Below are 11,371 nucleotides of genomic sequence, written 5' to 3'. Positions count from 1 at the left end.
TGCTGATATGTGAATTAAAATTCAAAAAAGTTTAACAAGAGTGTCATAGATGACTTTAATCTCTTTAAAATCCTCCATCCACACAACATTACCGAGTTGTATGCGCATCTATATCAAAGGTTAGTGTTTCAGGACTAGCCAAACTTAACATTGACAATTGTCGAAGCAAAGCATGTCAAACAAACACTAAGATAGGTAAAAATTATTTGTGCAAACAAAATCATAATCCACGGCAATACCAAACATTACCTTAGTTGCTTCACTCAGTTAGGTGATTGATATATTGTGTTTGCTGCATTTGCACTCAAGTCCTCTTTGCTTTCACTTTGATGTCATATTGAATTGCCAACACATTCAAAAGTCTTAACTTATGATAGCCAGGGTCACGTGTTACACTCCAAAACAAGCACATATTCATCTAGGTGAAGTGTGAACAAATAAGCAAATTTTAAAGTAGTATTTTTGAAATGTTCCCTACACATGTCTGGCCTTGGTTGATGAGCCACTTGCATAAATTGTACTTGTCTCTGTGCTAAAATAAGAGTTATATGAACTCCATCCTTGTGGAGGCCACACAAACGTTGGTTTCTTAGGAGGCACGGCCGGCGGTAACTTTAACTTGGTGATAACCTGCACCACTTCTAGCATGCTTGGCCGGTTCGACGGGTTTGGGTTGGTGCATGCCAAGCCAAGCAGCATTAGGCGTTTGGCATCATCATCGTCGAACCCCGCAATGGCAAGCACGGGATCCATGGCATCGAGCAACTTTCCCTCCCAATGGAAACGCCATATCCAGTCCGTTATGTGACCTTCAGACGGGACATCCCTGTCGAGCGCCCGTCTACCGGTCACGATCTCGAGGACGACGACACCGAACGCGTAGATGTCAGTCTCCCTCGTAGCTCTGTAGCTACAGGCATACTCCGGCGCTATGTAGCCTTGTGTCCCGGCTAGGCCGGTCACGGAGTTACGGTCGAGAGGGACCGTGCAGGCAATGCCGAAGTCACCCAGGCGGGCACCAAAGGTGGAATCGAGCATGATGTTGCTCGCCTTGATGTCACGATGAAGAACCGCGGGCTCATACTCATGATGTACGTAGTGCAAGCCGGTGGCTATATCCCTCACGATGGCATAGCGGGTGTCCCATAGGAGAATTGGTGTTTTTAGATGGAAGAGATGTTGGTCCAAGCTGCCATTGGGCATGAGCTCAAAGATGAGGAGGGGCTCCCCTCCATGGTAAGACCAACCTGCAATATTAAGTTGTTACAAAGTGAACCCTTAAAAAAAGAGTTGCTACAAAGTGAAGCAAACTGGTTATTTGTAAATATGCATAGTGATTAGGGCTGCAAATTTGAAACCTTTAGGGTACTTCAGACCTTTCTTAGTTAAATTAAATAAACTAAATTGTCAAAAACACATATTTCTGCAAATTTAGGTGTTTTTAATAAAGAGGGTCCCAGGATACCCTAAAGGTTTCAAATATGAATCCTGTCATGTTATGGTACATTCATCAAATAGAGGAAGTTCTAATTTCAGGCTAGCAAGAAAAAATCTTCAACCCCAGTTCTTTTTTCCGGAGAGGAGCGCACAATCATATACTATTGATTATTCAATGATGATATGCAAAACTCAGCATCAGTACTGAACAAATTGACTTACAACAGAAAGATGATAGAAAACCTGATACTCCCTCCTTTCCACAATGTAATGCGCCCGCATTTCCCGAGATCAAAGTTTGATCATAAATTTAACCAACGAGACCGACCGTGGAGGCAACAGAAATTATACTACTGAATTTGATTTTTACTCCCGCCGCAGTCGGTCTCGTTGGTTAAATGTATGATCAAACTTAGATCTCGAAAAGCGTGGACATACTAGATTATGGAATGGAGGAAGTACCATTCAACGTGAACCTACCACAAACCCTACAATAACGACTGGACAACGAAAAAATGATACTCCTAGGTTTGGCTACCGAAATCCAAAGAATTACCGAGATGGGGCGAGAAATGCAGTTACCGCAGATACCAGAAAATACCAAACAAATATGCTCAAAAAATCTAAACTAAATTTGAATTCAATTTTTATTGAGGTAGGCATTTATTTGTATTAAACTCATATTGTTTCCAAACTCGCTACCAACGCAGTGGCAGTCCTCCGCACGTGTCCTTAATGTTTTGAGCATGTGAGTTCAATCCCCCGACTGGCCTTTAACCTTTTACTCCCTCCGTTCCTAAATATTTGTCTTTCTAGACATTTCAAATGGCCTGCAACATACGGATGTATGTACAGGGTCGGGCCCAGGACGAAAATGTCCCGGTGTCCCATGTAGTATTGCTTTTATTCGAGGAAGAAAAAAATGGGGCGGACTCTCTCAGCAGCTATAGTGGGTAATTTTTCATCGGGGATAGATGATATTTGGATGTTTTTGCTGAATTTCACAACGGTTACCACATTGTAGTGCCGAGGTCCAAGGCTCCCTACAGCAATTGCGGCGCTATCATAAAGATTTAGCAGACAATTTACAATCATACTTGTAGTACATGATTTGCATAAAAATAACACTCAACAGTTTAAAATGGTCAGTAGTAAAAATGCTTGCCAAAATAGCAGAATGAAGTGTTTAACTAGAAATACTAGTTGATTATATACGTAGAAAAATTCAAATTAAGGAAACAAAGATGATTGGTAAATTGGAAAATCACCATGATAACCTGAAAAATCACAGTAATCCAATTCTCAAGTAGATGTGAATCACAATAAAAGTTTGGAATATCATAGTAATCCAATTATCAAACAGATGGGAAACACTCCTCAAATTTGGATAAGTACCGTAACCTAATTCTCAATTGTAAGACCTTTGTGGTTCAAAACCCTAGCCGAGGTTTGGACTTCAAAAGGATGAGGGAGTTACCTTCCCTTAATATTTTCTCCACCAAGGAAAAAGTCGGCGTGCCGCCATGCCATGGTGAGCCATGGGTTGTCCTATAGGACAAGGACGAGGCCATAAGGTTTCACGGGAGAGGAGGCGAGAAAGCAGAAGGCAATATGCGCAGATACACACAAAGCGGATCAATTGATCAGATTTTCTTTAGGTCGATCGATCAGATGGGCTGGATATGGGCTTCTCCTAGTGTCCAACGACAAATTTTACCAGTGTCACACGCCTACATGGGCTATAAATATAACGTAATCAGACCAATTACCCGGTGTCCTGTGACACCGGTAGCTCCTACGTAGGTTCGCCCCTGTGTATGTAGACATATTTTAGAGTGTAGATTCACTCATTTTGTTTTGTATATAGTTACTTATTGAAATCTCTAAAAACACAAATATTTGGAAACGAAGGGAGTACATACTTACCATTTATCACTACACCATTTTACTGCTTATTACTCTGAGAGTTTCCGTATTATTTAACTATACGTGCATTCAACAGATTCAAGAAAATAAAAAAAATGGTTTTTCTACATATTTTCCTTGTGTGGTAGCCAAAAGCACATCCGTGTTTTTCGTCCGGTGCACAATACCTTCCCTAGACAAAGCCATTCAAGAAGGAAAATATATATAAATAAGAGCATCCTCAACAAGCGTGTGAAATATCCTACGCGCTGGATAAACCGCCAATTTGACGTGTGAGAGGCTGCGCTGATTAAAAGCCACACGCGGATGCCCGCCAACTGCCATGCTTTCCCTCCTGCCGCGCCTTCTTCCTCGCCTCTTCTGGCGCCCCGCCGCCGCGCCTTCTCCTCCATCTCTTCCAGTGCCCCGCCATACCGCCACACCCCCGGAGCAGCTCAGTGGCTCGACGCGTTTACATCGTCGGACTACACCATCGAGGAGGAAGGAGTAGTTTGATTTAGCATCGCTTTATCTATTTTTATTTAGCATAGTATGAACTGGCTTGTGATTTGGGAAACTATGCTATGAATTTGAACTATGTATTATTTCATATTTTTCGTATGTGTTGTTTCCAAGCACCGGCTAGTCGCATGCAGGATTTTTCCGCGTCTAACGAAGCGCTATAGCGGCGTGCTAAATTTTGCAGTGCTTAGTAAAGCAATCACCCTCCTACATGTGCAAAAATGCTATTTCGACACTGTAAATATTTTTTAACGCGCCGCGCTATCATGCATCTGTTGGAGATGTTCTAAACAAATGTTAAAGTGTGCACGTGGCTACGTACCGATGAGAGGGACGATGTTCTTGTGGCGCAGACGGTTGATGACGCTGACCTCCTCCAGGAAGTCGTCGAAGCGGCGGTCGTCGTTTCGCGTGAACTTCTTGACGGCCACCTCCATTTCTGGACGACCCGTCTCTGGTGCTGCAGGAAGCCTGCATCTGTACACGGAGCCAAAGGTTCCCGATCCCAACTTCATTGTGCCGTCGAAGTTCTTCGTGGCCTTCTTAATGTCGGAGAAGTCGATCCGGCATGGCATCCCCGGGAGTCGTTGCATGGACTTGGCCAGCTGCTCCAGGTCCTTCTTCCACCTCCTGTACCTGGAGTTGTAGTAAAAACCGACGGCGGCGACCACGGCAGCCGTGGAAGCCACAGATCCTAGAACGGCGAGCAGTATCACCAGCCATGACTTCTTATTATCATCCTTCTCGGCGGCCGGCGAGAACCTCTCCACCGTTAGATCCCAGCCGCGGACGCCGGAGAGGACATAGGCCACCCTGGAGGCCGAGAAGCCGACGAACGCGGACTGGTTGGTGCGACCCGTCAAGTTGACGGCCGAGTCGCCGACGAGCTGCTCGCGGGGCTTAGTCCGGCCGGTGGGGGCGACGAAGACTCCGAGGCGGGACAGCACGGCATGGTAGTCGATCCACACGGTCACCATCGGCGTCGCGCCGCTGGGCGTGACGGTGACGTTGAGGCCCACGCGTGGAGACTCCGGGGCGTACGACTTCACCGTGCCAACCTCGACGGTGGCAAAGCGGTTGCTGCCGCGCTCCGTGGGGTCGCCGGGGCCCGAGACGAACGTCGTCACGCTGATAAACTTTCCCTTATACGTCGGGAACCTGTCGAGGAGGACGACGAACGCCACAGGGGAGGTCCCGTCCATGGTGAAGCTTGTGTTGAAGGATGCCTGGCGGGGAGGTCCCTGCCGGCCATCACCGCCGCGCCAGAGCTCGACTGTCCGCGAGAGGACCACGAACCCGGCGGACTCGTTCACCGCGGAGAGAGTCGGGTGGTCGATGCCGAACAGGGTTGGACCTGATACTACCTGTGACTGGTTGGTGACGACCGTCAAGCCGTCGGCCGTGGTACTGTTGATGGTGGCGAAGCTATAGGCCACGACGTCGTCCCGCGCCGCCCCGGAGGAGATCATCGTAAAGAAGAGCAACAGGAGAGCTCCTAGAAGAAGGTTATGATATCCCGGACCCAACATCTTACTGCTCGCCTGTTCTTAGAAATGGAATTGGGCTGTGGATTAATCATAATGAAAAGTACGGATGTGGGGTTTTATAGATGAGATTGAGACCTATCTGCATGGTTAGTCAAGAACCTAGGATTGGCTCCAAAGTAGATGAAACGGTCCGCACTGTTTTTTTTTTTCAAAACAGAAACGGTCTGCACATGATACTTGCCTCACTAACTTTTGTTCATTCCTGTATTTTATTCCAAATAAAAATTTATGAACACATCACAAAGTTTACACATGGGGATATACCATTGGATTGCTTATATCAGTAAAAAATGTCCGAGTCAAAATTTGCATTCATACCGTAGAGTTGACTGCAGGGGTTGAGAGGAACAACTGAATTGAGGAATTGAGGTTATTTATGTCAGTGGTTCGGTTGAACCATAAGGATATATACATAAACTAGATGATCTTCAACTTTTCATTGTCAGAACATTGTCGAGGTCATTGTCAGATTAATCCAACATCGAATCCTTCATGACCTTGGAAAAAGTCCAAGCTCAGCTATTTCGTGCTAGACGCAGATTCTGTAAGTCTAACTAGCTTGGAGGCAAAGGATGCTATATTAAAAATGGTGAACATTAACAAGCTCTTCAGCTTTTGCAATGTCTACTCTTTGGTGAAGTCGTTGTCACACCTAGTAGTAAGGACAACGCTGAATCCGTCATGGCCGTAAAAAATGATTAATCCCAGCAATTTTGTGCCGTAGGGAAGTTCCCAAAGCCTAGCTTCCACCACAATGCCTATTCAGCACTGGGTATTGCATATAAAAAACTCAACTGCACAAAAAACTTTTTGATTCATAGGGTAGGGAAATCATAGGAATAGAAAAGTCATAGGAAATGAGATGACATGCATCTCAAATCCTATGAGTAGGAATAGGAAAGAAGATGTCCTTTGATTCACTTCATAGGATTTTTTCCATTGAGTCTAGGCTAATGTTTATTTTCCTATGAAATGTGGAGGATAGGAAGAATTCCTCCATAGGAATAGGATTCCATTCCTACAAACCAAAGGGCTCTAAAGGAATTTTTCCTGCAAAAATCTTATCCTATGAAATTCCTACAAAAATCCTCCAAACCAAAGGAGGCCTTACTATGCACGTTACTACTCCCTCCATTCATAAATATAAGATGTATTGGATATTTCAGTATAGACTACATACAGATTGAAATGAGTGAACAAGCACACTAAGACATATCTCTATACGTCGGATTCTAAAATAAGTTGGCACATCTTATAGTATTTGTGAACGATGGGAGCAATTGCTAATATTGGATATTGCAAACATTCAGTTAGGTGTCGTCTAGTAGCAATATAAAATAGTTATCTCATCTACATGATCCACATGGGATATGCACAATGCAACCATCATGTAGGCTCACACATATGAGGTTCCTACAAACTATTAGTCGCAAAAGGCAGCAGTAGGTTCATCGAACTTCAGTATGAACAATCAACTCTACAGCCACTACAAAAGGTCAGAGATCACCATGCTAAGACAATTGACACATAAGCAGTCATGCACTTTAGGATCTTTCCCAGGAAACGGTAAACCAATTAAGTGAACAACTTGCACCATAGTAACCACCATGTAAGTTCAGATAAATAAGGTGGTCAAACTGGATACATACTAAGGCAATTTATTGGCCTGGTAACTACTGATCACCATACCAACTTGGAAGCAGCTGGAATAGCAATAACATCTTCACTTCAGCGATTCAGTCCTGAGGGAAGAGCCATGCTGCAAGACACATCTCATCACAACGTTTCCAGGAGATCATTGGGTGAGGGGAAGAGACCTTGCCGTCTCTCATGTTATAGGCACTGCAAAAGGTGTTCTCATCATAGCCGTATTTCACACGATTCACTTCGTCATCATCCAAGAAAAAGATGCGATCACCCGGCAACCCATACTGAGACACAGAGACAGCCCTGGAGCACCTTCTCCCAAGAAACAGCACCTGGTCATCCCCCACAGTTGTCACCTTCACCCACCGTGAATGCTCAAAGTCAGCCTCGAATACCTCAAACTCATTCCCGAAAGAAAAATCTCCGTCTTCAAGTTCAGGAACCCAAATCTTCCTGCATACCATCAGCAATTTACCGCGTGATTCAACCAGGTAGAGCTTCTTGCCGGGTGCATTGTCACCTTCGGACGCAACTGTCTGCCAGGGATCACCCTTGATGACCTGTCCAACTCGAGAAACCTGTGGATCCCCGGTGCATTGGTCCTGGCTGATGTTCACCACAAAGAGGTTCTCATCATTGGCAATGGCGTAGAGCTTGCCCTGGTAGAACGCCATGTCTTCATAAAGCCTACACCTGTCGTACGCGCGTACTGACCACGACGAGGCCCCCGGCTGGCACATTAGAATCTGACTGGGGCCTCCTGGATGGCATATTGGAAGGTGACAGGGCCTTCCAACACCGACCAGAGCAGCAACAAGGTTGGGAGAGCACAATATTATCTTGCTCATGCGCAGCTTCCCTTCCATGTCCTCTATATGCATCCATGTGGTGTAAGGGTCGGGGGAGCGCTCCCCGTCTTCCCATTTTGTCCATTTCTGGACTGCGTTTGGAGGACGCAGCCGGACGCGCGAGAGAGGAGGGAGCCTGACGGTTGCCCTGGCGAACGGGTCATGCAGGAAGCACTCGTCGTCGCGCGGGAAGACGAGCCAGCTGCCGCAGACGCCCTGGTACCCGGCGAAGCCGAATCCCGGGAAGCGGAAGGGCTTGGCGTAGGGGAGGCTGTAGAAGGTGCCGTCCGGGAGCGCGAGCAGCGGCAGCGGCGGGTGCAGGCGGAGGAACTGCTGCGCGACGTCGCGCCACTGCGGGCACACGGCGGCGAAGCGGGCGCGGTCGGCATAGGCGGGGAGGAGGCGGAGCACCAGGCTTGCCAGGTCCAGCGGGATGGCCGACCACGACGGCGGCGGCGAGCGCGGCTGCGTCTCCGCCATCGTTCCTGCGAGAATACTCAGTGGGTGAGATCCTGGTTCATCGCAACCGACCAAGCACACGAAGCGTCGAGCACTTGGCGTGCACGGTTCAGCGGATGGGGTACCACCATTCCACCACCGGAGTTTCGAGGAGAGGGGTGAGGAAGAGGCGCATACCGGATCTCAGAGGCGGGTACCAGATGTCATAGGCTGGTGGCGGAGTGGGCGTCGATCGCGCCGGCGAGGAAGCTAATCGTACCGCCGCCGCCGCCGCCGCTGCTGTGTGGAAGTTAAGGTAGGGTCTGCTCTGCCTTTTTTTTTGTAGTGGAACGCAAGGTCTGCTCTGCCGGCCGGGCCGTGTGGTGTCACCAAAGTGTAAGGCCATTTTCGTGAAATGGGCCGCGGCCTGGTCTGGTCCAGGGCGCTCCCGGGTCCCGGCGAGACGCTGCTGCATGCATGCAGCTCCGGCCTCGCCTCGACCTCCGGGCTCCGCGGGATCCACTAATTCCTCGCTTCCAATGCATGGCGTCCTGCTCCTACATGTCCCCGACCTTCCCTCTCCTCTCGTTCCTTCCTCCCCCTGTTTCTCTCCCTCCGACTCTCCTGTCTGTCCTGCACAGCGCGCCGGGCGTCCTGCTCCCGTCGGCCGGTCGGCATTATTGATGCGGTGGTGGTCGTGTGATGAGGAAGCTGTGCCCGAACCATGACCGCGACGACTCCCTGGACACCGTGCTGGAGGTGCCCATCCCCGATGAGATGCTCGCCAACGCCCCCGGCGCCGACAAGCGCCGGGGGGGCGGTGCCAACATGCGCGCCTGGCTCAAGACCCAGGCGTTCGATCGCGCCACCGCCGACGGGCCCGCCGCCGCCGCCGCCAACGCCGAGCTCCAGCTCTTCCTCAACGTCGTCGGCTCGCCGCTCATCCCCTGCCCCGTCCCCCACGACCGCGCCTTCAGCCGCTCCATCCGGGACTCCTCCATCGTAAGCCATGCATGCATGCTCCGTGCACGCCACAGCAACAGCAGCACACACGGTTGAATTCATTCCTGACGCGCGTAGCGTACGTGTGTTTGGTTGTGTGGATGCATGAATGAAGCAAGCGTCGACGGCCAAGTACATCATGCATCAGTACATCGCCGCCACGGGCGGGCAGGCGGCGCTGCAGGGCGTGCAGAGCATGTACGCCGTCGGGAAGGTGAAGATGTGCGCGTCCGAGTTCCACCTCGGCGACCAGACAGTCACCGCCGCCCAGGGACGCGCCGAGGTCGGCGGCTTCGTGCTCTGGCAGAAGTGCCCCGAGGTCTGGTACTTCGAGCTCATCATGGCCGGTCACAAGATGAGCGCCGGCAGCGACGGCAAGGTCGCCTGGCGCCAGTCCGCCGCCGAGAACTCCCACGCCTCCCGCGGCCCGCCCCGCCCCCTCCGCCGGTCCCTCCAGGCACGCCCACGTATCCTACCAATTGTACGATGTATTCCACCAGATGCATCGATCAATTCGAGACCTTCTTGACGCATGCATGCATGGCCTGCAGGGTCTGGACCCGCGGTCGATCGCCAACCTCTTCTCCGACGCGGTATGCATCGGCGAGAAGGTCATCAACGGCGAGGAATGCTTCATCCTGAAGCTGGAGGCGAGCGCCGCGACACTGCGGGCGCGGAGCGCGGCTGCGTTCGACATCATCCACCACACGGTGTGGGGATACTTCAGCCAGCGCACTGGCCTGCTCATCCAGCTCGAGGATAATCACCTGCTCCGCATGAAGTCGGGCAAGGGCGCGCGACGCAGTGAGAACATCTTTTGGGAGACCAGCATGGAGTCCGTCATCAACAACTACCGCCACATCGACGGCGTCAACATCGCGCACGGCGGGAAAACCGCCGTCACGCTCTTCCGCTACGGCGAGGGCTCCGTCAACCACAAGAGGAAGCTGGAGGAGACGTGGACGGTGGAGGAGGCCGACTTCAACGTGAAAGGCCTCACCTCCGACTACTTCCTGCCGCCGTCAGACCTCAAGAAGGAGGGCGACGACCAGCCCGGCGGATGACCGGACACCGCGAATAATCAAGTGCTCGCGGTAGTGCTAATTTGAAACAAACAACGTTAATCCAAGGACATCGAAATCCATTAATTCCAGGCTAATCTTTTCTGTAGACGTGGCCATAGCTGTATGTGTGTTGATTCTTCTTTCAACCAATCGCAAGTACACGCCATGATCCAGGAATAGAATTACTTAAAGTTTCTTCTCTCTTCTATGGGAAAGCATGGCTATGAAGTAGCATTACATAAATTGAAGTTGTTGTCAGAACCCTAATCCTAAGTCACACCGATCTAGCATGTAACACTTCATATCACTTTGCGGCCTCACGCATGGTATTTTCACGGGTGTCACCTTACTTGGACCGGGACCGTTTGCGCCTTTTGGCTCACGTATATGATAGTGTCGCTAGCATCCATATGACAGAGAACCCGGGCCGACATGACTAGCCGTGAACTCAAAGTGGCACTAACTTACAGGGACATGCATACATGAAACAATATCAAACATGCCGGTCATCAGCGTGTGAATCCGGGCTGTAGCAGCTGGGCTAACAGGACTCCGGGAACCCGGGCTGTAGCATGCTAGCAGGACTCCGGAAGTCACCGCGTGACATTTCCCCGAAGGGACAGACACAGGAACGAAGCGAATCACATGCCGGCCAGTCTAAGTGTTCCGGAGCAGTAGTACTGGACTAGCAGGACTCCGGTAAACCGGGCTGTAGCAGACTACCAAGGCTCAGTGGAAACACCAGACTACATTTCCCCATAAGAGAGGCTACCAAGGATAAACAAATAGATTGTCCGATCCCACACATACCAAGCATTTCAATAACATACACACAATATGCTCGATATGTGCAAATACAACATGGCATCACAACAAAACTCTACGACTCAAAGTATTTATTCATTAGGCTCCGAAGAGCCAGATATTACAAACATGGGTCTCATGACCCAACATTCAGAGC

The 11,371-nt window shown here is 49.7% G+C and overlaps 3 protein-coding genes across 3 annotated transcripts; 1 reads left to right on the top strand and 2 right to left on the bottom strand.

Moving 5' to 3' along the window:
• Positions 1–474: 474 nt before the first annotated feature.
• Positions 475–5,394, bottom strand: LOC125548645 (probable L-type lectin-domain containing receptor kinase S.5). The gene is made up of 2 exons (XM_048712208.1): positions 4,187–5,394; positions 475–1,247 (listed from the first exon to the last, which is right to left on the bottom strand). Exons 1-2 carry the CDS (start codon positions 5,391–5,393, stop codon positions 475–477), a joined length of 1,980 nt encoding a protein of 659 aa, XP_048568165.1. The 5' UTR covers position 5,394.
• Positions 5,395–6,931: 1,537 nt separating this feature from the next.
• LOC125548644 lies at positions 6,932–8,834 on the bottom strand. The gene is made up of 2 exons (XM_048712207.1): positions 8,543–8,834; positions 6,932–8,391 (listed from the first exon to the last, which is right to left on the bottom strand). Exons 1-2 carry the CDS (start codon positions 8,817–8,819, stop codon positions 7,148–7,150), a joined length of 1,521 nt encoding a protein of 506 aa, XP_048568164.1. The 5' UTR covers positions 8,820–8,834; the 3' UTR covers positions 6,932–7,147.
• Positions 8,835–9,046: 212 nt separating this feature from the next.
• On the top strand, positions 9,047–10,450 carry LOC125548643. Its single transcript, XM_048712206.1, has 3 exons — positions 9,047–9,346; positions 9,462–9,803; positions 9,898–10,450. The coding sequence occupies exons 1-3, from the start codon at positions 9,047–9,049 to the stop codon at positions 10,408–10,410; spliced, it is 1,155 nt and encodes a 384-aa protein (XP_048568163.1). The 3' UTR covers positions 10,411–10,450.
• Positions 10,451–11,371: the final 921 nt, after the last annotated feature.

Source organism: Triticum urartu, chromosome 3 (genome assembly GCF_003073215.2).
Source record: "Triticum urartu cultivar G1812 chromosome 3, Tu2.1, whole genome shotgun sequence".
Lineage (NCBI taxonomy): Eukaryota > Viridiplantae > Streptophyta > Magnoliopsida > Poales > Poaceae > Triticum > Triticum urartu.
The sequence above is the reverse complement of the archived record's forward strand: the minus strand, read 5'-3'. Positions and strand labels throughout refer to the sequence as shown.

Excerpts from the sequence above, each read along its gene's own strand:
- LOC125548645 (XM_048712208.1), bottom strand. The coding sequence starts at position 5,393 with ATGTTGGGTCCGGGATATCATAACCTTCTTCTAGGAGCTCTCCTGTTG. Across the intron at positions 1,248-4,186 it reads GAACATCGTCCCTCTCATCG|GTTGGTCTTACCATGGAGGG; the intron begins GTACGTAGCCAC and ends TTAATATTGCAG.
- LOC125548644 (XM_048712207.1), bottom strand. The coding sequence starts at position 8,819 with ATGCAGCAGCGTCTCGCCGGGACCCGGGAGCGCCCTGGACCAGACCAG. Across the intron at positions 8,392-8,542 it reads GTACCCGCCTCTGAGATCCG|GAACGATGGCGGAGACGCAG; the intron begins GTATGCGCCTCT and ends GTATTCTCGCAG.
- LOC125548643 (XM_048712206.1), top strand. The coding sequence starts at position 9,047 with ATGAGGAAGCTGTGCCCGAACCATGACCGCGACGACTCCCTGGACACC. Across the intron at positions 9,347-9,461 it reads CCATCCGGGACTCCTCCATC|CAAGCGTCGACGGCCAAGTA; the intron begins GTAAGCCATGCA and ends GCATGAATGAAG. Across the intron at positions 9,804-9,897 it reads CCCTCCGCCGGTCCCTCCAG|GGTCTGGACCCGCGGTCGAT; the intron begins GCACGCCCACGT and ends CATGGCCTGCAG.